Genomic DNA, 27,953 nt, shown 5'->3' on the forward strand with positions numbered 1-27,953 from the left:
AATAGAGAAATGTCAGAGTGGAATTCCCTGATTTTTTTTCACTCTCGATTAATTTTTTAAAGATTCAAATTGATACTTGATTCATTCACATCGTTCCATTCCATCGGGAGATATTGTCGATTGGAGACAATTTTTTATGGTCACTGAAGGAGACAAACCATTCATCTAAATCTCGCAATAATCTGCGAAAAATCTTATTCATTAATCTATTATTATTGAATTAATCCCATTATGTGTAGATCGCTGGAGAACAACGAAAACGTTCCAACCGTTCAAACGAGTTGGAATGATTTCTCTCTCCTTCTTCTCAATTTTCTTTCTCACTCGCACTCGTTAAGTTTGGCGGAGGACGGGCACGTGCCAACCCGACGGAGACGACAATGAGTGGGAGTGAGCGCGATACATATTCGTTTCTCACTCAGGGGGGGAATAAATATATATAATCGAACATTACCATAGTAAAAAAAAAACAAAATCTGCACAATTATTCAATAGAATCACTGGAAAATTATAGAGTTTTCCAGCGACAGTACTGGGATTTTCTATGAATTTTTTGACCTACGTGTCAATAATAAATATGTCGAGAAAAAGGAAAAGACTTTTAGATCATTAGATTCTGCATTCATTATACTATTGATTATAATATGTTCGATTTTACATCCCTGACAATTATTACAAAATGCGAGGAGCTACCGTATTGAGAACCCCTTTCCGGTTATCGACAAATTTATGCTCGGGCCCTACCATACCAACAGTTCCGTAGCTCCATCGTAGTCCATGCGCCACCGCTACGAATTTTGCTGTTGAATACTTTACATTGGCCCTGCTCATCTCCCCTATAATCTCTGTTATTATTATCTCTGGTTCGCCCAGCCGGCAGATTCGACCGTGGCTCCATCAGTCCAGTGGGGTCGAACTATTTTTGGCTTGGGGTCACTTCAACCCCGAGATCTGAGCCTCTACTTTAGTCAATCCTCTTTGCCTGTATTTACGACCGTGGGGGCCACGAAACATCAAATAATAATAATAATCTAACCTTCGGAAAGCATGTGCACGCGTGTCCTCGAAATTCATAAACATTCAAGTGAAAATAAGTAGATATATGTTTATAAACATTCAGACAAATGGCTGATTTCGACACAGATTTGTTCGATGCTTTTGAAGAAGCGAACGACAGTGTTGTGGAAATCATTCCACAAGGCATTGAGGCAGAGTCTAAAAGCTCCACTCCAAAGTAAAACACCACACATCTTTTTCAAGTCACGCTTTTCTTGTCCCACTTTTTCATAAAATGTGTATCGATGTGGTAAAATGTAGTGAGTTGATTGATCGAATCTCGTCAAAAGACTAAATCATTAGAAAAATTGTACATTTTATGCTACATGGAGAGAAAAATTGACCACAATTTTGTAAGTCCTTCCAAAAATTAGTGTGTTGCCCACCAACGCTGGAATATGAGAAGTGGTCATCGAAGAAGTCATATGTGTAATTCTAATTTTTACGGAAATTCCACGAACAAATGGTGCAAAGCCCTCGCAAAATTAGGGTTCCACATACGAATTTTTCGATGACCTCTTCTTATGTCTCAGTGTTGGTGGGCAGCATAATAATTCTTGATCTATTTTTCTCTCCGTATAGAAAATCAAAAATTCCTGGTGGGTCCAAGATTTCCTCAATTGAAAAAAAGATCTACTCTTATTTCCATCTAAAATGATTCAATTCGAAGATAATTGGGATTAAGCATGAATAATAAAAATGCCGTATTGGACTTATTCCTTTTTTTTAAATTTGACAGAGAATTAATCCATCTTTTTCATTGAGTTCAGGCAAGATGAAACTGAAGCAAATTTCAAACGCGAGCGTGATGAAGATGACGACATGGAAACAAAGAAGATAAAAGTGGAATCGATTCTCGATGAGATCAAGTAATAACCCCTCTTTATTTACTCCATCTCCCCATAATTCTCATTTTTTCAAAACTAATTATTATTGATTTTATCCACAGTCTAGATGAATTAGTCTCTCAAATAAAGATCCACAAAATAGAAACAATTAAGTCATGTACCCACGAAGTAGCTGTCCCCCCCGACCATGACTACATTCCGCTTGAGATTAAAACAGGCTCTCCAGCAAAAGAATACAAATTCATTCTCGACCCTTTCCAACGAGAAGCGATCCTCTGCATCGAGAATAATCAATCAGTCCTGGTCTCAGCCCATACATCGGCAGGAAAAACTGTGGTAGCTGAATACGCAATTGCATGTTCTCTAAGGGACAAGCAACGAGTGATTTACACAACCCCAATCAAAGCTCTGAGCAACCAAAAGTATCGAGAATTTTACGAAGAATTTAAGGACGTCGGACTCGTCACAGGAGATGTTACGATAAATCCAACAGCCAGTGTCCTCATCATGACCACAGAAATTTTGAGAAACATGTTGTACAGAGGATCCGAAGTGATGAGAGAAGTAGGATGGGTGATTTTCGATGAGATCCACTACATGAGGGACAAGGAGCGAGGAGTTGTGTGGGAGGAAACATTAATCCTCCTACCTGATAATGTCCACTATGTTTTCCTTTCAGCCACCATTCCCAATGCTCGCCAATTCGCTGAATGGGTGGCGCATCTTCACCATCAACCTTGCCATGTAGTTTATACTGATTACCGTCCAACCCCACTGCAACACTTCATATTTCCTGCTGGAGGCGATGGCATTCACTTAGTAGTAAACGAAGATGGCCAGTTCAAAGAAGATAATTTCAACAGAGCTATGGCTTGTCTTCAGAAGTCTGGTGAAGCTTCTAAAGGTGACCAAAAGGGGAGGAAAGGAGGGTTTCGAGGAGGTGGTTCTGGTTCTTCCAACATCTTCAAAATTGTAAAAATGATCATGGAAAGAAACTTCGCTCCAGTCATCATTTTTAGTTTTTCTAAAAAGGATTGCGAGCTTTATGCTATGCAAATGGCACAGTTGGACTTTAATTCGCCTCAAGAAAAACTCTTAGTAGATGAAGTGTTCAGGAATGCAATGGATGTGTTGAGCGAGGAGGATAAAAAGTTACCTCAAGTGGAGAATGTTCTTCCTCTCTTGCGAAGAGGAATTGGAATCCATCATGGAGGTTTGCTTCCAATCTTGAAGGAGACTGTGGAGATCCTTTTCGGTGAGGGCTTGATCAAAGCATTGTTCGCGACTGAGACATTTGCTATGGGATTAAACATGCCTGCAAGGACAGTTTTATTCACAGCCCCAAGGAAATTTGATGGGAAAGAGTTCAGGTGGATCACGTCAGGTGAATACATTCAGATGTCTGGACGTGCTGGTAGAAGAGGCCTTGATGAAAAAGGAATCGTTATCTTGATGATTGATGAACAAGTCAGTCCTGCAGTAGGGAAGGCAATTGTTCAGGGAAAAGCAGATCCTATCAATTCAGCTTTTCATCTAACCTATAACATGGTCCTGAATCTCCTTCGAGTCGAGGAAATCAACCCAGAATATATGCTAGAGCGAAGTTTCTATCAATTCCAGAATCAAGCCTCTATTCCTGACCTCTACAATAAAGTTAAAGAACTACAGCAATCTTATGATGAGATCAAAGTCGGAAAGTTTACGGAAATTGCTTGTTACCACGACATCAGGGAACAGTTGGATAAACTAGGAGAGGACTTCAGAAGTTATTTAACAAAACCGGAGTACATTGTACCATTCTTACAGCCTGGTAGGATGGTGAAGATAAAGAACGAACACACATTCGATTGGGGAATCGTAGTGAACTTCAAAAAGAAGAACTCTAGAAATCCCAAAGAAAGTGCACTTATAATTGTTGACGTTCTTCTCCACGTATCGAAAAACTCCAAAGAAGACGCTCCAATTCCGTGTGCCAGGGGTGAGGAAGGTGAAGTTGAAGTTGTCCCCGTTCTACATACTTTGATTTCACAAATAAGTTCGCTCAGACTCTATTACCCCAAAGATCTGAGACCTTCAGATAATCGTAGGAGTGTCTTGAAGACGATTCAGGAAGTAAAGAGACGATTTCCGGATGGTCCTCCACTTTTGAATCCAATAACCGAGATGAGAATAGAGGACTCGATGTTCAAAAACATTGTGAAGAAGATTGAAATATTAGAGGAGAGACTGTACGCACATCCTCTGCACAAGCATCCAGAGCTTGATGTAATTTACGATAATTTTTCAAAGAAAGAAGAAGTAGGGAAACAACTGAAACAGGCGAAGCAGGAGCTGAAACAGGCGAAGTCGGTTTTGCAGATGGATGAATTGAAGTGCAGGAAGAGGGTCTTGAGAAGGATGGCTTACTGCACGGCTGCAGATGTAATCGAGCTTAAGGGACGAGTTGCGTGTGAGTTAAATGGCGCTGATGAGTTATTGCTTACGGAGATGATTTTCAACGGTCTATTTAATTCTCTGAATATACCACAAGTTGCTGCACTGTTGAGTTGCTTTGTTTGTGATGAGAAATCTTCAGAAATGCCAAGAGCGACTAATGAGCTGAGTGGACCATTGAGACAGATGCAGGATCTTGCCAGGAGGATTTCTAAAGTCTCCTCAGAGGCTAATTTGGATCTTGATGAAGATTCTTATGTAGAAAGGTTTAAACCATTCTTAATGGATGTTGTGTATGCCTGGTGCAAAGGCGCAAGTTTTCTTCAGATCTGCAAGATGACGGATATTTTTGAGGGATCCATCATTAGATGCATGAGACGTTTGGAGGAAGTGCTAAGGCAATTAACGCAAGCTGCGAAGAATATTGGGAATACTGATTTAGAAAATAAATTCAGTGAGGCTATCAAAATTATGAAACGTGATATCGTCTTTGCGGCCTCGTTGTATTTATGATCAAAATTATTGTAGAATATATTTTATTATATGAATATGACATTTAAATGTGGATTGAATTCATGTAAGTGATATAAAGGGTCTGAAAGTGGAAGAGTGGTGGATGAAATTAAGGATTTATTTGAATATTTAGGTTTTTAATTTTTTCCAAAAAATGCTCTGCTTAACACATACAATACACGAATCATGAGTATGCGGATCCCTCTGCGGAGATAAAATACAATTTTTCTTTACGATTTCGATCGTTTCTCCACTTGATTGATCTTCTGACTATTTTTTATTTGTTTCTTATAAAATAGAGCCGACATTTTTCATTCGTGTTTAATACGATATAGTATGAAAAAAGTACAGCATATAAATTTTAAATTCTAGGATAAAACACAGCATATTCGAATTGTTATCGGACTATGAAAAAAATGAATTATCATAAAATAAATACAATTTTTTATAGGAAAAGAAACCGCCGTTATTAAAATTTCTATTGTATTTTGAATTTTATACGAAAAAACATTTTCAATAACTTATCTTTCTTCTAAAATTACAGTCTCTTGTGTGCAGAATTTGAGTTCCGATAGAGTGAGCTTGGTATCCATGGACGTAAGCTAGATGAAAAAATAAAAATAACATTAAAAATTATACATTACATGACTGGATATTCATTTCATATATAAATTAACTAGCTAATTGGGGTATATCAATTCCACTGACAGGCCAAATTTTGAAGAATATTGTGAAATCTGACAGATCGGGTCAGTTGCACCATGTTCGGTTAAATAAATCCCCAATTCATGGTCACTTAATCCATAAGGTTTGCATTGTAATAAATTTAACCCAACGATTTAACTATCTTACAGCGCTTGGTGCAATCGACCCATAGTGGAATCTTGATGGAAAGTTTATCTAAAACAAATCAAGAGTTACAGTATAGATTCGGAGTTATTCCTCCTAAACTAACCTTAAAGTGAATCTGTCTGTTGTTCGACTACCGCTTTACTAAATATTCTTTTATGCCACTCATGCCTGAAACTGGCTGGATTACACACTCGACGCTTCGCGTCTCGTGTCTAATTCAGCCGGTTTCAGGCTTCGTGACATAAAATTTTGTTCAATACTTGTTGGGAAATTTCGTCCTTAACGTGTGTGGTTACATCACTCGCCTTCGGCTCATGCTGTAAACCCCACACACGTTAAAGACGAAATTGCCCCACACGTGCTGAAATATACTATTTCATCACGCTGTATGTAAAGTGACATTTTACGCGCGCTGAGCTTGCGCAAAACCCCACTGCCCTCACACTGTGATGAAAAATAGGGTTCGATACTCGCGGGAAAAGTGTTTTTAGACTCGTGGGATTATATCACTCGCCTTCGGCTCGTGCTATAAACCTCCCACGATCCCAAAAACACTTGCCCGCAATCGTATCGAAATATACTATTTTGCTTCCGAATGAAAGCTTTGTAATCGCTCAAATTTAAGCTGCCAATTTTTTATGTTGGGATAAAGTAACCAATTTTTCGAAACGGTTTAGTTTGTGTAAAGAGGTTGTTTTCCGCACGGTGTGCGTAAAGTGAATTCTGATGCGTAAAGCTTCGCTTTACGTACTTAAAATTCACATGCGTAAAGTTTCGCTTTACGTATTCGAAATTCAGTTTATGCATGCTCTCGAACTTTACGCACTCGTGCACAACAAGAAGAATATTACCCCCACTACCATTCCAAACCGTGAACTCGGCAGATACCACAACATAGGATGCGTTACAGGTGCCTGTATAAAAGTAGAACTTTACGCACTAGTAACACAATATACTTTTTGTGGCGGCACGCCACAGGTACACCTGCCTAAAATGCTGTCTTGCGACCCTCGTGACAAAAAATATTGTTCGACACACGGGCGCAGAAAAATTTTCACTCGCTTTCGGCTCGTGCTGCAAACTCATATTCGCCAGAAAATTTTTCATGCGCCCTAGTATCGAAATGTACTAATTCATCCCTTGTGCGTAAAGTGAAATTGTGCGCTCACTCTGCGTACTTAAAGGCCCACTTTCCACACATTGTGATAAAAAATGGAGTTCGACACTCGTGGGAAAGATTTTCTTTGATCCTTGGGAGGGTAGCATTCAATGACGCCACATCTTCGTCTTTTGTTCGTTATGATTATATCCACAACTCAAAGAGAGAGAGAGGCAAGAACCATTACTCTTCCGAGTGATTTGGTTGGTTAATGGTCCCTATTCCTGATTTATGCGAATCTCCTCAAAAAACCAAAAACTTGGAATTGTCTTTCAACGTAGTATTAGGTGTTGACACAACAACACTGATAACACGACACAACTTTAAGGATATTAACATGTTTGAACGTTGTATTTCCTTGTAACCCTATATTATCGTTTTGTCATTCCGGCCGTAAAGCAGCGTTTCACGGACGCTTCGCTTCGCTCCGCGTCCATGAATCTCTGCCTACGGCCGTCATGACAAAAAATATTGTTCGTCATAATAGTATATTTCGTCACTAGGCCGAAAAAAACTTTTCTGGCGAATATGAGTTTGCAGCCCGAGCCGAAGGCGAGGGCTGCAATCATATGAGCTAGAAAAGTTTTTTTTGGCCGTATGACGAACAGTATTTTTTGTTATGACGGCCGTAGGCAGAGATTCACGGACGTGGAGCGGAGCGTCCGTGAAGCGCTGCCTCACGGCCGGAATGACAAAAAAACTTTTCTGACGAATATGATTGCAGCCCTGGCCTTCGGCTCGTGCTGCAAACCTCATATTCGCCAGAAAAGTTTTTTTCGGCCTAAGTGACGAAATATACTAATTAACCCTTCAGTGCTCGCACCTTTCCGCCACACGTCACTGATTGTACGGTGGGCGATCCACAGCCCCGTGTATTTTGCGAATTTGTGAGAAAAAAAGGGAAAAATCAGTTGTTTGTCGTTTATGGGTAATTTCGAACCTTCAATCAACAGGAACGGGGGATATAAAAGAAGAATAGTCGACCGATAGTCCTAGAATTAGATTTCATTAGGTACAAATTTTTGACATTTAGAGGGTAAACACGGCGATTTTCTGTGAGTCTAGTTTTCAAAAGATTTTAATAATTGATTGGTGTGAGTATGGACCAAAAAAATTTTCCATGCGTTCAATTTAGTTGAAAATAGAAATACAAATGTTTAGAAATTTTTCACTTACGGGATTTTTACGCGAGAAAAAAAATCGAAAAAAAATACTGGGATTCCCTCATTGTGCGAACTCTGAAGGGTTTCAAACTTCATGAGGATCACAACGGAATGGTCAAACATCACAAGGGTCACGAAGGTCATAACGAAACGATCACATTTCACGAGGGCCAAATAGTCCATACACTGGCCCTGAAATTGAGTAAATGTTTAATTGTTACACCATCATATTATGGAAACGGTTGCGGATAGGGAAAACAGTTTCAAACAAAATCTGTTTGACATGTAAAAATACACATTCTTTGTCTAGAATTTTTTTTCCCTGACTATTATAAAAAGTTGTGGAGGTGGGAGTGAAGCGGGCGGCGCGTTAGCCCGTGAGCTGTCGGCGCGCCGATGCGTTTATCGGAAAACTCGCTAGAAATAAAGAGAAATAAATCGATTATGTTTTTAAAATTTTTCTCTACACCTAACCGTTAAGGTGTTTTTCCTGAAAAGTCAAAATAGTGAAAAAAAATTGGAAAATTCACAAGAGAAAATTCTGAGTATGCTGCATCATTAAGAATTCTTGCATATTTTTTTCAGATCTCAGTCTCAAGAAAAAAAATGATGAAATTTGGATGTTTTCGTAACCCTTCCAGCTATAACCTCCGAGGTTACCTCACTTTCAATTAGGGAAATTTCCATGGCACCCAAAAAAAAAAAAGAACTATTGAAGAAAAACTAGTGGGTGATAAACTAAATCTTCCTTGAGAACATGTATAAGTTTCAGATTTTTTTCAGATTTCATAAGGAAGTTATTTGAATAAATGATTCGAAAAATTATGAGCTTCCGGGCAAGTACGCCCTCACGCCCAGGCGCATGATTCGAATGTCAGTGAGCATCATGGGAAAGGTATGGTTTGGACCCGCTGAAATATAACTATACGGGAAGGTGTACTGAGCTCTCGGTTCTGTGCAAGAGAGAAAGAAATTCGTGTGGCCACCTGTCCTTGTCGTACAGTCCGTTCAAGAAATACTGGCAACCGCTCAGTGGAATAGGGCTACATATTGAGAACATGTCAAGACGAGTAATGCGAATTCTGAGAGGAAATGTCAAAAGACTGTTTTTGTCAAAAATCTATCCAGCCACGAAAAACTTCTCATGATATTTTTTTCTAGAATTAATCATTTCCTAGATAAATGCACAATTCATTCCATGTGAATGATCATTTTTCAACAATTCATAAACATTTAAGCGTTATAAAACAGAATTGTTTTGGTTAACTTCTGTCGAAGAGTCGCTCTCGAGCCTAAAACTTCTACTGTCTGGGTTTTAGCGTAACTTCTCAATCGCATTTTTATATAATCAGCAGTAATTGTTTTTATAATCTTGATCTCATGAGGTTTACAACACCCATGCAATGTCTGTAGTACAGAATGGGAAGACGGAAATAACTTTGATATGGTTGGTGAAAAATGCCTGAATTATCTCCTCAATTATGCGGATTTATTTTTTTCACAGTTCATGTCTCATAATTTATTTTTTTATGCGTGTTAACTTTTGGACGATTATTACAACGAACTCGGGCAAAACGGGCTAAACATTGCGGGTATACAGACGGCTAAACTTTCTAGTTAGATGATCCATCACGTGGTTTAGCCCTTAGAGCGCATGCGCAGAGGGATAGAAAAGGACAGGTGGCCTCACCAGGCCTCAGCTTAATAGGCTATCTCACAAAAACCGTTCCTCACGCGTTCAGCCCGGCAGTACACCTTCCAGTATAGTTATATTTCAGTGGTTGGACCATGGAACTGAGAGAGAAAACACTCGACAGGTTTACCAATTCCGGACGCATTTTGATATTATTAGGTGTACAAATAAATAAGGTGCCCCTATATTTCGTGGTTTATAATTGCGTTCAAAAACTTAATATTTCAATATTTTGTATATTGGTAGTATTCAGTTACCGAAGCAGTAAATACTTCTTACATAACCTTAACAAATAGTAGTAAACACGATGTCTGTCGATAAGCAACATTTGAGGCACTGCATTCTTTTTGCATTTCAAGTAAAGAAAAATGCTGCTGAGGCTACTCAAATGATTTGTAGTGCTCTTGGAAGAAACATTGTAACACAAAACGTGTAAAAAGTGGTACCAGAGGTTTAGAGACGGAAATTTCGATCTTTCGAATCGAGAACGGCCGGGTCAACCGCAAAACTTCGGCGATGAAGAACTCGAACAACTCTTGGCTGAAAATTCTGCTCAAAGCCAAACAGAGCTTGCACTACAACTTGGAGTGACTCAACACTGCATTTCTCATCGCCTACATCAACTTGGCAAAATTCAAAAGAAGGGTAGATGGGTTCCTCATGATGAGCCCCGAAAATAAGGAGCGACGACTAGAGACGGCGCTATCTCTGTTCACTCGATTTAAAAGAAAAGATTTCTTATACAAAATCATTACGGGCGATGAAAAGTGGGTGGTATACGACAACCCTAAACTCAAAAAATCGTGGGTGAATCCCGGCGAACCATCGACGTCGACTCCGAAACCCAATATCTATGCGAGAAAAGTGATGCTGAGTATCTGGTAGAATATGAAGGGTGCGATATATTATGGGCTACTTAAACCTGGCCAAACTGTTACTGCGAAGGTTTATCAACAACAGCTTATTCATTTGAATGATGCATTGGAGCAAAAGAGGCCATATACTGGCAGCGGCAGTATACAAGTGGTTCTCCAACATGACAACGCTCGACCGCATGTCGCCAAAGTGACTAAAGATATTATCTGTGAACTAGGATGGGAGGCGAGGGGCTATTCATTCAAAAATTCAATGACTCAGTGATTGCTGATTTCATCTGATTTCATCTGATTTCAAAACGATTTCTTGAAATCAATGAAATCATTTGATTACCTGGGATTTTTCCTCTGATTTCACGATTTCAAATGATTTCTGTGATTTCAAGTGATTTCCTTTGACTTCAACTATTCGATTTCACATATAGGAGGGGATAATTCAGATAAATGAAAATTCAATTAATAAATCATTTATTTTAAAAATATTTGACAACATCCTTATATATTTTTTCATTGACTTGCAAACCATCTTTGGAAATGACTGGGGGGGAAATTGTTTGACGGTATTGGTCAATTTTCACATAGCCATGAGTAGTCATTGGTTGCATGTCAAGATTCTTTGTTTCCTTATTTAGAATGTACCAAGTACAAAGTATACCTATTTCTCTGACGTTACCCTTTACACGGGCATATGATCCGGAGTACTCTCGAGATTTTATCGTTCTCCCATCCAAATAAACAAAACTCAAAACTAATCCTAATAAACAAGTTTTATAATTTTCCTCTTTGTACAGACACTAATCACCTATGTTTATCTCTTCACAGTGTCTCATAAAGCCAGTCCCTTCATCTTTAATACTTGAATTCCTTTTCTTATCGTCGTATTTCATCAATTCACCCTCTTTAATCCTTTCTAATCTATCAGTGCTCAATTTAGAATGCCCCTTATCGAAGAGCCAACACAATGAAGATTTACGTATCACAGACGTGATCCCTGATTTATGTGTAACAATAGTGAATGGGCTTTCAGGAGACAGACTAGTTTTCTCTACATTTACGCTTTTAAATTCTAAGGGTTCTTTGATGCTAGAAAGATTTGTCAAATCTCGCACCAATTCTACCAACTCCTCTGTTGAGTCAATATCACCATTCATATTCAGTCCCTTATCAATGTTTTCACTCTCAACATTCTCCAAATCATCCAGGTCTTTAATAAAAAAATCTTCATTTTCCATCAATTTTACGGGAATTTGCATGCAATCTGTCATCTCCATGTCCATGCCCAAGTCTTTAACAGCATTAAACGCATCTTTCTTAGAAATTTCCCAAACGTATCCAGTCTTGGATGGTAATAATTTCTGGGTTGAGAAAAGTGTGAAAAAATGGCAAATGAGTCTCCGAAAAAACTACAGCATTTTTCTCGGTACCCAGCCCATTTTCGAGTCTCGTTGCCTTCAATAATCGAGGATCTCCATCTGATGATACCCCCAATACTGAGATACCTTCGTTACCCAATTGTTTTATGATGAATCGCCACCTAGCACGTACATCATAATACGTGAACTTATTATCAGTACCGAATAATAACAGACAGAAAGTGGGTGCATTATCGTGAATAGATTGAGCCATAATGGCATAGATAAACTAGCGGGTTTCCCTGATTCAAATGATTTTTCTATTGTACTGGCCGATGTGGCAGCAAATTTACCTGGCACGGGCATGCTATTCGCGTCGAGGGGCAGGACAAATCCCACTAAGTGATTAGATTGAGGATCGTATTGTATGCGACCAGTAATTCTTGTCGCATCCTCACTTAGAAATACAATCATTGGTAAATTTCTTGACAGTAAAAAGTTTTTTAATTCTTTAACTCTACAAACACCTTTAGCGATATGACAATCACTCTCATCAATAACTCGACTAATTGTACTCGGTGAAGGAAGAGGAAGATTAGCGTATAATGTTTCGTACATCAACGTCCCACCAATTGTGAATAAATATGAGCAAAAAAGTTTTAGGCCATCGTCATATCGCTGATTACCTTTAACCCGACACTGTCCAGTCGCTACTTGTTGTAGTTTCTTTAAAAATACATAGTTATCTTCTTTTGGTGATATTTTCTCAGATTTATCATTTTTATGTTCTAAGAAAGACGTGATGATGAGATTTAATTTGTGATTTTCGAGTATAAGTCTCTGTACTTGTTCAAAAACGGGAAAATAATTTGTGATGATTGTCTGATTTTCAGTTATTGACGAATATAGCTTTTTAGTATTTCGAGTCCGCCGGGAATTGTCACGTTTCTGCACTTTTGCAATTACTCGATCAGGACGATTCGTTCGGCAATCGCCCTGATTCAATATTCCCCCGAATCAGAATTAGTCTCGGGATGATTAATCATATTTAAAGATTGTCTGAGAGTGGATGAAATCGAAGTGGAGGGTTGTACTTGCTGGTCAATGTATTCATGGATTGGTGAATCACTAGTAGTTGACGCCGTAGATGGTTGTAACGTTGAGTAAATCAGAGGATCTGATGGACCTGAGATTGGAGACTGCAACAGACAATGTTGGCTGAACTCTGGTACTGATAACTCTGTCTGCAGGGACTCATCATTTCCTCTGTTATCAGTCATTTCTACAATTGGAAAGGAAAAAAGAAAATGATTGTGGAAATCAATGCTATTCATTCATTTCGAAAATTCATTCCCGATAATTCATTCAATTATTCGTAAAGCAAGTTGAAATATCTTTCGACAGAACAAGCTGTGTCTCTGGTGTAATTGGAGGCTTTTCTAGCTGATTTTCCACTTCTGATTCTCCACTCACTTGTGTTAATTCTAAAATCTAGGAAAATAAATATTAATCTCGAAGGAATATCATTATCCTCATTGAACTATCACGTGTGATCAAAGACAAAAATAACTCTATCCTAATTGTCTTTACGGAATTTCATAAACGAGAAAATGGAATTTCCATACATTGGTCAGTCTTGGTCAGAGTAATGAATGAAAATCGAGATAAAATACCTGGGATAGAGGATCTCGATGTGTTGGCTGTTGTTGTCAAGTTCTGAAGCTGCTCTCTTTCATTGTCCTGTCTCATTTTTTTACTCAGTTGTGTGATTGTAGGCTGGGCTATGTTTGTGCTATCGGATCTTTTCCTCTTGTTAATACAACTCTTCAAGTGTCTCTCATAATTCCTCACTACCCGACGACTACTAGTTTTCGCGGTAGCTGGAACTTTCGCTAGCTCCGTAACGCGTGAACATAAAATACACTGAATTTTAGCCTCGTACGTGAAAGATTGGGGTAAATTTTCTCCCTGATATTGTTCCAGCACCACAACTTTAACAGATAAGTCGTCGACTGAGACTTGTCGCACCATTCCTCGTTCAATGACATTCTGAGTTTTAAAAAATGTATTCACCACATTTTTTATTCTGTTAGTAAGTTTCTGGCGTTCAAGTTCAATGTTCTCATGACCGGACATTGTCAAGGAAGATCTCATCCTTAATTTGTTTTGAACATTCGTTAGAGTCTTCTCTTTTTTAGGCCTCCAAAAATCCAAGGGTTTGTCCTTCACTGACTCAACCAATTTCATCAACATAGTACGTTCCCCAGCATTGAATTGGAATTTTTCTGGTCTCCTATGATAAGGACCATAAATCAATTGTAAATTCTCGCTGGGATCCAAGATCTCCTTCAGAACATCCCTCGCGTGGATTTCCATGCCATCAAGAGTCTCCACTGTGATTCCGCCGAAAGCCACTGGGTGATCTAAGCCATTGAATTTTAAAATGTTCTTCACATGTTGTGGTAAATTAATCGCTGTTTCACTCCTCAAAACTTCCCAAAATGTTTCACCTTCAAAAATATCTGTATCACACATTTTCCCGTAAACGTGGACCCAACGTACCGCGTACTATCGATAACACACCGTTGACGAATGACGACTAGACGTTTCGTGAATAATTGTGCTTACTGCTTCGCGTCTGGTACAAATGTGCCAGCTCAAACGCGTTCAACGTCGGTTTGGGAAATTCTGAGAATATTCATTGTTCGATTTTTTCTGAGAATTTTATAAGTTTACAATTCGTGTTTTCGATTTTTTTGTTTTTTTTGTCTCATAGGAATTGTGTCTGGAGTACAACACAAACGTTGGTGAAAACCTCGTTTAAAATACACGTTGACTTAATTGCAAATAATCCATGTGTTTTACCTATTCCATATAGTTGAATTTTTTTATTCTTGTGAGTGAAAATTTTTCTATTTGTCATGTCTTTAGTGTCCTAACTCACGCGATTTCACTGATTGCGTGTGATTTCACTGACTTCATGTGATTTCATTTGAAATCACGTGAAATCGATGAAATCGAAAGATTTCGCGGATTTCACATGATTTCGACCGATTTCATGAGATTTCATGTGATTTCAAACATGATTTCAGTCCGAAGTGACACAGTGATTTCACGAATGAATAGCCCCTCGATGGGAGGTTCTCCCTCACGCTGCTTACTCGCCTGATCTCGCCCCATCCGACTACCACCTATTTCGGTCTCTTGAACACCACCTAGCTGATAAGCATTTCAAAACAATCGACGAGGTCCGAAAAAGCATCGATGAATTTATTGAGTCAAAACCGCCAAGTTTCTTTCGCGAAGGAATTCGTCAGTTGCCAGTGAGGTGGAGTAAAGTCATCGAAAATAATGGGGAATATTTCAACCGTTAAATGTCTTTTTGTTTTTTTATAATAAACTCTGATTTTCATGAAAAAAACACATTATTATTATAGAAATTTTTTGTTTGAAACATTTTTCTACCTATCTGCAACCGTTTCCGTACTAATAGACTTCGGATTCAGATTCAATATCACCGGAAACGTAAATTCCAATAATAACATTTACTCAATTCCATTATGCATACAGAACCAGATCTAGCGTATGAACTATTTGATCCTCGTAATGTTTGATCCTCATGCTATATGACCTTCACCTTGTAACCCTCATGACTCTCATGAAGTTTGACTATCCCAGGTAGGAAAAAACGAACGGGCCGGGCTCGGTCCAAGCCTGGCGGCCGATGCGTCCTACCTACCAAACCCAGACGCAATCATCGCTGAAAAACCGATTTTGTTAACTTAAAATATTACCCTTACGTGGGCTTGAACCCACGACCTCGCGACTCCTAATCCGACGCCCTAACCACTAGCCTACCGCGCAATTCATAAAACCTCTACTTTAAATCGTCCATATTAATTCCATCTCGGTTTTTTTCGACTTGAACATTTTATTATTCAGTTCATAGAGATATTAAGTGATTCAACTATAGTTTAATCGGTAAATTAATTCAATAATGAATAACAATAATAATAATTATTAATTACAATAATAATTATAACAATGATGATTAATGTTGAATGACGATTCTTCTTCTTTTCGTAATAATTAGCGAATAACATGTGACTTCAATACCTACAATGTCACCATTTTATTTACGATTACACCCTTAAAATTTTACCCTCAAGATTCCACCCTTACTGTTCAACCCTCACAATGTCAGCCTTATGATTTTTTCACCTCTTTCCATTAGTGTAGTTTAACCCTTACAATTTTACTCTTCAGATATTACCCTTATGATTCCACCCCTATGATTCCATTCTCATCATCTTACCCTTCCGACTTAACCCTTACAATTACAGCAACGGCTGGAGCCCAATGACCAAGCTCCGGGCCACCGCTGGCTGGGGCTTGGTTATCGAGCTCCCGCGTACCAATGTTCGGCCAAGGCTGATCGGGTGGGGGTAAACGCGGTAAATGCAAAGATGAATAAAGGATCGTTGTGAACATCATGATATCCGAAGATAATTTCCTCAATAACAGATATCAATAAAATTCATGAAATTTTTGCTCTTTAACACGCTTCCCCTTGAGAGAAATCATTGGTTCTGCAGTAATCTCTGTTTGAGGTTAAGCCGAATACAGAGATAACACTTGGCACTGTCACTCATGTGGGTATTATTGGTGAGGTCTCACTTCACACAGAGATCCTGGAACTCATTTACTATTATTTAGCTTGGCAATAGTAAATTATAATGACGTGGGTGATGAATTTTTTGGATAAACGTATATCGATGGAAAAAATTTACATGTGTTTATGCGTGTGACTACGTACAGCGAGACCCCTCCATAGGAGTGTGGCAGGCCGACAAACTCCGACCAACTCCGACCGAGGAAAAACAACTGGTGTCGGGCCGACGTTGCCACTTTTTTTACACAAATTAATTATTTTCCATTTATTATTAAAATTGCATATAAAATTTTTTTGATGCATGAAAGATGTAGGAAAAAAATTAAAAAACTATAAAAAATATTATTTGACTCCCTGGAGATCCAATAACGACGGTACAATGACGGTATAGCGTCGTTGATTTTTATTGTCGATTTTTGGGCTAAAAAAGGGGGAATGACCCCTAAAAACATTATAAAAGTTGATATATGAGGTATTTATTCATATTGGTACCGTTAATTGCATTGTTATTTATCAATTGGATGAAATTATTTTTAGTGTTAAGAATGATGATAGAAGCTTGTAGGGCGAATGCTGCGAGTTGGCGGTAGCGTCAATTTCCCGCTCGGATCGGTAAAGTCGACAGTAGTCGTAGACCAGGCTGGTCTGACCAGTCGTCTGCCGAGCTAGTTAACGGGTGTGCAATGTTGCCGCATGTTTTGTTATTTCATTTTAGGTAATCAAATGTGCACAGAACATAGGAATTGCATCGGAGATATTTTCTTATGATTAACTTTAGATAATAATAATTATTTTTACATTGTTTTAATTTAATTTATGTGTTTATTAGGGGGGGGGCATGATAACACAGAGTTGCAAATTCTAGCCAAGGGGAGGGGATTGCAAAATCTATCTGAGCCAACCCCATCCAACCGTTCGCATGCGTTAATTAAATAAATTAAAAAATTTTGTTATTTAAGATTTCACGAGGGGGTGAAAGGGGAAGATACGACGGCGCAGGGTCGCAAATTTTACACAACAAGGGGAGGGGGTTGTCAAATCTGCCTGAGCCACCCCCATGCGTTGATTAACTAAAAAAAAAAGTGAAATAAATGATGAAAATCGCGAAAATTGATAATTTACGAGGGGGTGCAGGGGGAGCTATAATGGCGGAGGGTTGCAAAATTCACTCAAAAAGGGGAGGGGTTTTCAGAATCTATCTGAGACACCCTTCATCTCCGTTTGCATGCGTTGATTGAATAAAAAAAATTGTTAAATAAAAAAAGAAAATATCGAAAATTGAGCCTGCGAGGGAGTGGAAGGGAGAGGTACGACGACAGAAGATTGCAAATTTTACCCAACAAGGGGAGGGGGTTTCAGAATCTATCAGAAAAAATTAATAAAAAATGAAAATCTCGCAAATTAAGATTTTGCGAGGGGGCGGAAGGGGGAGGTACGACGATAGAAGGTTGCAAATTTTAGCCAACTATTGATTAAGCTTTCACAAGGGGGTGGAAGGGGGAGGTACGACGACAAGGGGGTTGCAAATTTTACCCAACAAGGGTAGGGGGCTCCCAAATCTGACTGAGCCACCCCCATGCGTTCATTTAAGAAAAAGTTTTAAAAAAATCGGAAAAAAAATTGGTAAGTAAACAATGGAAATCACGAAAATTGAGAATTTACGATGGGGTGCAGGGGGAGATATGATGGCGGAGGGTTGCAATATTTACTCGAAAAGGGGAGAGGGTTTCAGAATCTATCTGAGCCACCCCCCATCCCTCCGTTAGCATGCGTTGATTAAATAAAAAAAATTCATAAATAAAAAATGAAAATCTCGAAAATTGAGACTTTGTAAGGGGGTGGAAAGGGGAGGTACAACGGCGGAGGGTTGCAAATTTTACCCAACTAGGGGAGGGGGTTCCTGAAACTGACTGAGCTACCCCTCATCCCTCTGTTAGTATATGTATATGTTAATTAAGTAAATTAAAAAATTCTTGAATGAAAAATTAAAATTTCCTCAATTAACATTTCACGAGGGGGCGGAAGGGGGAGATCCGATGGCGGAGGGTCGCAAATTTTACCCAACAAGGGGAGGGAGTTGTCCAATGTGACTGAGCCACCCTCATGCGTTGATTGAATAAAAAAAAAAGTTAAACAAATAATGAAAATCGCGAAAATTGATAATTTACGAGGGGTTGCAGGGGGAGGTATGATGGCGGAGGGAATGAAACCTGAGAATGTGCTCCAAGGCGGGTGGAGTGGTACAAAGGGTGTCCAATTTCAAAACATGCGGCCGAATATCTCCCAAGGCGGGCGAGTAACAAAAAAAGGTTCAATACAAAAATTGTAGGGTTTCAAGGGGGACATTCGATGCATTCATTATTTTGAGTTTTGAAGCTCATGCTTGCAAGCTGCAAGCACAAAGTGCTTTTTTTCAAATAGCCGCATTTTTCATCCCAATTAAACTTGTTCATCTTGATGAGTTGTTTTCAGATACCTCGTTATTCATGTAATTTCCCCTAAGTTTGCTCCAAAACTGCCACAAAAAAGAGTTGTGTGGTCAAATTGAAGATTCAAATATCCTTGGCGCACCTTGGTGTAATTGTTCCGTTGACCTGTTTACCAACCGGAATTATCAAATGTAAAAAATAAACAAAAAATTTTCCTACTCCTTCTAGGATTCTTTTATTGTTATCAGTGGTAATTCAGCCAGAATCAAGTTAGTATCATTTCACTGAACACATCAAGATGTATTCAGCCAGTGAAATTGACGATATTTCACTCGTTCGCGTTGTTTTACATGTTCGCGCTATTTTTTTCTTTTTTTTTAGCGCAAGGGATGCGAAGCAGACTTTACCTCCACGTGGTGTACCACGTCGTGTACAAAGATTGTAATCTTTGAAATGTAAGTTTTCAATTTTACTTTGAAATAATTAATTTCGGACTTAGGAACCGGAATATGACGTTTTTTAATCCTGTCCGAATGTATGAGACTGTCTATGTATGTAACCGATGCACTTTTGTCACAACGAAAAAAAAAATTGTGCAAATCGATTTAATCTGGGCTCAAATTATATGAGGATGGTGCCGGTAACATCAGCAGTTGTCGACTCGTAGCTGTAGAAATGTCTCATCTTTAAATCAAGAGAGGCCAATACTGTGGGTGATTCCATGGAACCCCTATATGAGCCACACGCGACTTCCTTATGACACCTATATGACAGCCGCATAACCCCTATATGAACCTCATATGACCCTGATGTGACCGCTTGTGACGGCGATTTTTCCCAACGTAGACTAAAATCAACGGGTTGGATCCGAAGCCTTGAATCCGCAGAAAATCCCATATTAAAGGGTAGCCGTAATGTGTCACCTTCGGCCTCTTCCATTTCGATATTCCCCGAAGTTCTCGAAAACCGTAGAAACGATAGAACGCCATAACCGGAAAACGAGAAGCCCGCTACTTTTTTGAGGAACTGATGTCGGGCGCCAGTTGATTTTTGTTTCGGCTGTTGTGTATAACCCTGGTTATACACTAGAATTCTAGTAACGCGCTAGTGGCGCTTCATTCTCGCGGTAAAATATAGAATCTTATTTGAAATTACAAAAGCGAATTAATTGTGGGAACAAATAGTTAACTAAAATTGAACGTAAATAAAAATAACAAAATCGAGAATAGAAAAATTACAAATTGAGTATGTGGCAAATGGAAAAACCCGAGACAAACAATAGCGAGAGTAATAGCCCCGAAAACCTTTCAATATTTTCTCTCGAAAATATTCTTAATCCCGCAATAAAACCTCTCCACTTTAATTTTCGTTCGTCTTTCGAAATTCCAAAACCTTATCATAAATCTGTTGATTTTACTTTCCCGACGACATCCTGGCGCCCACGAATTTATTTTCCGTTCCAGTAATAAAGCTATTGTCCTTTTTTTGTATAGTTTTGATACTAACATGAAGACTCCACGTACTCTACGAGTTGTCCTAATCCCGTCGTAAAATACCCTCCTAAAGCCATTGACAAATATTCTGCACTCCAAAATTCTGTCCTTCCTCTCCTTATTCTCTCTCCCCCTAAACATCTGGAAAATGTCTTTCCCTTTCTTTTGTTCCTCGGCGCCACGAAAAACCCCGGAGACCCTTTTCTCTCTCTCTCTCAAATATTTTCGCCAGTCTTCCAAACCTCCCTCCCCCATTTTTGCGTGCGTTTTGGGCCCAGCGCCACCGATGACGTGGCTAGAGTAGGGATGGGCCTAAGCTAGAACTTGTGGGGGTGTAACTACGCCCTCCACCTAACGTAGAGCGACCTCATTGGTTCCCTACCCTCATGCGGGGATGGAAACTTAGTGTTAATAAAATTCTGTGCAGTGGCCTAAGGATAAGAAAGTAGTTATAAGAGCACTCCTGTCTCATCGAGCAAAGAGAGAACATCTCTTGGAAATTTCGTCGTGTCTCAAGTGTTTCAATTATTTCAATTAAACGTTACAAGTTTTTCACCTAAATTATTATCAAGTGTCGCCTTCATCATTTAAAGATTCCCGCTTCCTGCAAGCAGAGTGCTTTAGCGCTCTACGGGCAACTTACTCACTGCTCTGTAAAAAGTCTCTAGACTAAAAAACCCACATACAACACGGCGGTATCAACGAACCGCAGCCAAAGGGAACCAAACGAAAAGAAAACTAGATTCAAAGATAACTAGGGAAAATCGAAGGGAGAGGTTGCGGAATTATTTCGACTAGCTCGGAGGAATTCGGAGAGCTGGGTAGGATCGGTCGCTCGGTCTTAGGAAAAGGTGTCGCGCAACCCAAAGAAATATTCAAAATACTCAAGACCAAGATCGGAAAATTAATTAAATCTGAGGCATGAGAATTACGTTAAATTGCCCCGTGATTTATTTCATTTATCAAAATAAACGGAAATTCCAAATTCATTTACTACAATATATTCCCGAGAGGAAGAGTAGACGTATGGACCTTGAGAGAAAGAGATATTCGCGAGAGAGGGAAAGAAGGGGGAAAAATCCTGACGGTGTATGATCTCTCTGCACCACCGGAAACGGCGTGCATGAGGATCCATACATGTACAAAACTGTTGGCGACGAGGAATTAACGAAAAGGGGAATGAAAACAAATATTTACCGACGGAGAAAACTCGAGGAATGGAATGAGCACTCACAGGGTGCCCTCAGTTCGCATTTTCGAATTTTCCCTCAATCAGAAGCCTCGTGGCGTCACCTCAAATATGGGGAGCTCACGAGCTTCTATTCGACGGAGAATCATAATGAGGGGAATGAAATATTAGGGAAAATGCTACGGGACGAAAAGCGCTCCCAATTGAGGCGTCAATTCTTTCGAGCAAAGAAATAATGCCAAGACAGCACCCCAGCTACATCCACACCACGTAGAGGGCATGCGTGCACGTATAATCCCCATTCTATTGATTAATTCCCCACTTATCACTGCACGTACACTTCTTACATATAAAGAGAGTATTTGTGAACCGATTATGCACTCACTTGGTGCACTTCTCGTTCTACAAATACTAATTTTCCGGAGAGGGCACGAGGTCGTCATTCGAGGATGCCGTGGCCTGCGCATTCGCCTCCCATGGTCCTCCTACGGATTTTCGGGGGAAGTTGTGCACTACTGCCCTTTCGGGAGTGTGCACTTGGCATCAGGGGATATCCTTACCATTTTCCCTCCGATCCTGAGTCCACGAGGAGTCCTCACGGCGTCGGTTCCCTGAGCTCCTCCAAAAACGATGCGACTGGGATAAAGCCGGAACTGCGAATGGCTCCAGCTACTTATAGCTAGCGGGGGGTTAGGGGGGAATGCAAATTTGGATTATTGCAATCGCTTGGTGGTTCGAAGGTGGTCAAAGGTAGTCCACTTTTAGCTTTTTGGTGGTAAAAATCGATTAATTATAAATAATCAAAAATTTCACCTGCAGCCAGTGGTAGGGATGCATCTTTTTGAAAAATTCAACATATGAATTTATGTGTAGAATCCTGTGATGGTCAAAGGTGGCCCAACACCAAATTCATCCGTTCATTTTTTTAACTGATAATGAATAATGTTTATCGGGTCTATCTTACCGAGAGGTACTCCCCCCACCACTTCTCACTCCGGGCCCTTTAAATCATTTCGGAGCACGTTTGGAGGTTACAAAATTGGTTTAATGCATAAGAATCTCAGACTTAAGTTCTTTTGTTATTCAATTTGTGTTTTTTTAATGAACGTGGAGTGAATACTACTAAAAAACATAATTGAACTTATAACGGAGGATTATTCGTCCGAGTATAATCGTACTCAATTGTTTGGAAGTGACACTGAGAAGACGACGATCGAAAAAAATGCAATGATAAATGACGAGCATCAACCATATCATAAGAAGTGCATGATCATTTTCCACGCTCCTATGTTTTTTTGGGTTTACAGCGATAGTACAATCAAACTGTTCAATGAACCCATACGACAGTTCCAGAATAAATTGATCAATTGCTGAACATATGTCACATGAAATGTTAATTTTGATTTTTCTTCTCAAAATTCTCGAGAAGAAAAATCATAAAGAAGGAAATGCTACAGAAAAGATGAGAAGGGACATTTTGAGCAGAAAATTGAGGGGACGTTTTTTTGCGTGATTAGATACTGAGGGAAGGGAAAAATCAGTAGGGGGCTAGTAAAAAGACAAACAAGGAAGTTTCCCACGTATTGTTACATGTGAAATTGCCTTCATAAATTGTGTTTTTAGGAAGAAAATTCTCTCAATTTCTTTTTTTTTCGTTCAAAAAATTCCATATATTTTTTTTTCACGCTTCATTATTGAGCTAAACCATGATATTTAACGTTTTTGAATTGAAGAAGAGAAAAATTGTGTCTTGCGCTCCAAAGTGATTTTTGAGAATTGTTTGGAAAATAAATGAGTGTTTTTCGAGTGATTAGGTGTTGAGGAAAAAAGGAAATGGTGGAGTAGTACTAATATAACGCGTCAGTTTCCAAAAATAAAGTTTTGGGAATAGTTTAAAGGATCGATATAATGTTCCTTCAGAATAAAACCAAAGAAATTGATCGAGACATGTATCTTTAAGTGGGAGGGAATATTCTGAGCAGAAAATTGAAGTGACGACTTGATTACCTTCATAACGAGTCTTTCTGGGGAGAAATTTTGGGAGTCCTTTTTTTCAATCATTTTTTCTTCAGTCAAACGAATTGATAAAATTGGTTTTAATTGTTATTATTAAGGTTGACAGTCATGGTTTAAATTCTTGGACTGAAGATGAAGAGAATGGTTCTTTTGCTCCAAACCAAAATTTTTGAAATTGTTTGTAAAATGGACATAAAGTTCTTCTTCACATCTAGGATTGGACACTCTAAGGAACATATAAATTATCATCCGTCTTGAAAAGGGAAAAGGACTACTAAAGAATGTAAATAGTCCCTGGGACCATTATCATNTGAAGGGGGATAGTATACGTCAACAACAAGAGTTAAAAAACAGACGGTCGCGGCTTAATTCGCGGTNTAAGAATGTGAATGAAAATTCTCACGTAAAATGTGAGCTCAAAATTCTAGAGGAAAAAAATCATGAGAAAGAAAATGCAACAGGAAATTCAACGCATTTTCGATCGCATTTTCAATCAGTCTTCTGGAGTATTATGTCGAAATAGACTTTCCAATATTGTATTTTTTTTTCGACGCGAGAACAGTAGTTAAGTAATGCCGATTCGAGCACAACGTTTTCGGCGTCGACCTGGTCGGTGGGGCCCAGTAGGGGGGTCAGATGAAAGTGGGTGGGTGGGTGGTTGATTAATTCGCGGGTTCGCGGTTTAATTCGCGGTTTGATTCGCGGGGTCGCGGTTTAATTCACGGTTTGATTAATTAATTCACGATTTTTCCCCTGGAAGTGATGAAAGGGTTATTTAATTCGCTGGTTAATCAATTTAATTCGCGGTTTAATTCGCGGTTTGATTAATTAATTTGCGGGTTTTCCCTCGAAGTGATGAAAGGGTTAATTAATTCGCGGGATCGCGGTGTAATTCGCGGTTTGATTCGCGGTTTAATTCGCGGATTTAAATCGCGGTTTTGATTCGCGGTTTCTTTACTTTAAATACCTGAGGAGGGTCACAATAGTTTGCGGGGTTTACATTTTTCAAATTCCTGCGATATCAATGAGTCATCACAGGAAGGGGCTAAAAGCAAAAAAAAAAGGTCATAAAAACTTTCACTCTTTCATGGATTCTAGGAAATGATAAGAAGATTAAGGGGGTCTTAAATCATCAAATGCTACCTCTACATTTTTCAAATTCCTGAGATATGAATGAGTCATCACAGAAAGGGTTTAAAAGCAAGAAGGTCATCAGAGCTTTCACTTTTTAATGGATTCCAGGAAATGATGAAAAAATTAAGGGAGGTCATGAATCATCGAATGTCACTTACATTTTTCAAATTCCTGAGATATGAATGAGTCATCACAGAAAGGGGTTCAAAGGAAAAAGGTCACAAAAACTTTCATTTTTTTATGGATTCCAGGAAAACACAATGGAGGATCATAAATTAATCTATATACATGAGCACACAAACCTTGAAAAATTTTCAGGGGGGTGGGGTGAGGGCTTGATTATATAACGTCTCCATTTCGAGACTCCAGCATCAGTTCACTTTTTCTTGTGCTCATGAGGAGCTACTCTAATCCACGACAACAAACTTTGAAGGGGGATAGTATACGTCAACAACAAGAGTTAAAAAACAGACGGTCGCGGCTTAATTCGCGGTTTGATTTGCCGGGGTCGTAGTTCAATTCGCGGTTTAATTCGCGGTTCGATTAATTAATAGGCGAGTTTTCCCCTCGAAGTGAAAGGGTTAATTAATTCGCGGGGTCGCGGTGTAATTCGCGGTTTGATTTGCGGGGTCGCGGTTTGATTCGCGGTTTAATTCGTGGTTTGATTAATTAATTCACGATTTTTTCCCCTGGAAGTGATGAAANTTTAATTCACGGTTTGATTAATTAATTCACGATTTTTCCCCTGGAAGTGATGAAAGGGTTATTTAATTCGCTGGTTAATCAATTTAATTCGCGGTTTAATTCGCGGTTTGATTAATTAATTTGCGGGTTTTCCCTCGAAGTGATGAAAGGGTTAATTAATTCGCGGGATCGCGGTGTAATTCGCGGTTTGATTCGCGGTTTAATTCGTGGATTTGAATCGCGGTTTTGATTCGCGGTTTCTTTACTTTAAATATCTGAGGAGGGTCACAATAGTTTGCAGGGTTTACATTTTTCAAATTCCTGCGATATCAATGAGTCATCACAGGAAGGAGCTAAAAGCAAAAAAAAAGGTCATAAAAACTTTCACTCTTTCATGGATTCTAGGAAATGATAAGAAGATTAAGGGGGTCTTAAATCATCAAATGCTACCTCTACATTTTTCAAATTCCTGAGATATGAATGAGTCATCACAGAAAGGGTTTAAAAGCAAGAAGGTCATCAGAGCTTTCACTTTTTAATGGATTCCAGGAAATGATGAAAAAATTAAGGGAGGTCATGAATCATCGAATGTCACTTACATTTTTCAAATTCCTGAGATATGAATGAGTCATCACAGAAAGGGGTTCAAAGGAAAAAGGTCACAAAAACTTTCATTTTTTTATGGATTCCAGGAAAACACAATGGAGGATCATAAATTAATCTATATACATGAGCACACAAACCTTGAAAAATTTTCAGGGGGGTGGGGTGAGGGCTTGATTATATAACGTCTCCATTTCGAGACTCCAGCATCAGTTCACTTTTTCTTGTGCTCATGAGGAGCTACTCTAATCCACGACAACAAACTTTGAAGGGGGATAGTATACGTCAACAACAAGAGTTAAAAAACAGACGGTCGCGGCTTAATTCGCGGTTTGATTTGCCGGGGTCGTAGTTCAATTCGCGGTTTAATTCGCGGTTCGATTAATTAATAGGCGAGTTTTCCCCTCGAAGTGAAAGGGTTAATTAATTCGCGGGGTCGCGGTGTAATTCGCGGTTTGATTTGCGGGGTCGCGGTTTGATTCGCGGTTTAATTCGTGGTTTGATTAATTAATTCACGATTTTTTCCCCTGGAAGTGATGAAAGGGTTATTTAATTCGCTGGTTAATCAATTTAATTCGCGGTTTTGCGTTACAAAGGACCTTCTCGGTGAACTTTTCAATCCACCCCGCGAGTGGGTGAGTGAAGGGGTTAATTAATTCGCGGTTTGATTCGCAGATGAATTCTGCAGATCACGGCTAAATTCGAGAATCGATTAATTAATTAATCAATTAGTACACCCAAACTTCTCAGTACANGATGAAAGGGTTAATTAATTCGCGGGATCGCGGTGTAATTCGCGGTTTGATTCGCGGTTTAATTCGTGGATTTGAATCGCGGTTTTGATTCGCGGTTTCTTTACTTTAAATATCTGAGGAGGGTCACAATAGTTTGCAGGGTTTACATTTTTCAAATTCCTGCGATATCAATGAGTCATCACAGGAAGGAGCTAAAAGCAAAAAAAAAGGTCATAAAAACTTTCACTCTTTCNCACTTTCCTGTTTGCCGCTCCCATTCGTGTGAAATTGTTGTTGATAAGGATATCAATATATAAATATTTATTTTAAAAAGAAGGGGAGGGAGTATGTATATATGCTAAGGCGGAGGATCAGTCATTCAAACACTTAGGTACCCCCACCAATTTGGCATAGTCCTCGACAAATTTTACACGTTGTAGTAGGAGGAGTTTCCGAAAAATCTCCATCTGCTGTAAACTGATAAGAATGGAAATGCATTGGAAAATGTTCGAACGCAATCTTTTGTTTACATAGACTTTTTCGGTTTACCTGGGAGCGCACGTTGTACTCACAACCCTAAGAACATGATGTGTGACAAACTGGAGCGGAGTTTTCAGGCCCTTTGATGTCCTATCGCACCGCAAAGAGTAAATATTATCCAAGCCATTTTTCAGCTATTTTTTTCCCACGAACAAAAAATGTTGCTATTTTGTTAATAATTTTCCATGAGTCACATGATTCTTTTTCAACCAATCGCGTAAGATTTTACAGAGTATACAAGCGTAGGCACACCCACATATGTATGTATATAAACAAATTTTACCTTGATTCGCCGCTAGTTCTTTAGTGTCTTTATCATGAACAACATGGATCCTGACGCGTGTAAAAGATTATTGAGGTCATTGGAGGATGTGTATCAAATAGTGAAAACGAATAGGAGACCCAGGGAAATTCAACAATGGCTTAATCACATCAGAGGACATTCGAAAAAAATTAATGCATTATTGAAGAGGAGTGCGAGTCATAGTGAGAAAAAACGTTTAACTCACATGTTA

The 27,953-nt window shown here is 39.1% G+C and overlaps 2 protein-coding genes across 2 annotated transcripts in view; one reads left to right on the forward strand and one right to left on the reverse strand.

The window, feature by feature from the left end:
* The first annotated feature begins 1,012 nt into the window (after positions 1-1,012).
* On the forward strand, positions 1,013-5,478 carry LOC107042161 (exosome RNA helicase MTR4). The gene is made up of 3 exons (XM_015263072.2): positions 1,013-1,234; positions 1,827-1,925; positions 2,006-5,478. The coding sequence occupies exons 1-3, from the start codon at positions 1,125-1,127 to the stop codon at positions 4,848-4,850; spliced, it is 3,054 nt and encodes a 1,017-aa protein (XP_015118558.1). The 5' UTR covers positions 1,013-1,124; the 3' UTR covers positions 4,851-5,478.
* LOC107042162 (FAS-associated factor 1) overlaps positions 5,144-27,953 on the reverse strand; it is a 218,078-nt gene continuing 195,268 nt past the window's right edge. Inside the window, exon 6 of the mRNA XM_015263074.1 lies at positions 5,144-5,452. Within this exon, the coding sequence (XP_015118560.1) occupies positions 5,372-5,452 (81 nt within the window). The 3' untranslated portion in view covers positions 5,144-5,371. The remainder of the gene's footprint in view (positions 5,453-27,953) is intronic.

The sequence above is a fragment of the Diachasma alloeum genome, unplaced genomic scaffold (assembly GCF_001412515.2).
Source record: "Diachasma alloeum isolate Michigan unplaced genomic scaffold, Dall2.0 Dall_scaffold_00428, whole genome shotgun sequence".
Taxonomy (NCBI): domain Eukaryota; kingdom Metazoa; phylum Arthropoda; class Insecta; order Hymenoptera; family Braconidae; genus Diachasma; species Diachasma alloeum.

Bases quoted from the DNA above. Each gene is read 5' to 3' on its own strand.
- LOC107042161 (XM_015263072.2), top strand. From the start codon at position 1,125: ATGGCTGATTTCGACACAGATTTGTTCGATGCTTTTGAAGAAGCGAAC. The intron at 1,235-1,826 runs GTAAAACACCAC...CATTGAGTTCAG, and splicing joins TCTAAAAGCTCCACTCCAAA to GCAAGATGAAACTGAAGCAA. The intron at 1,926-2,005 runs GTAATAACCCCT...TTTTATCCACAG, and splicing joins TCGATTCTCGATGAGATCAA to TCTAGATGAATTAGTCTCTC.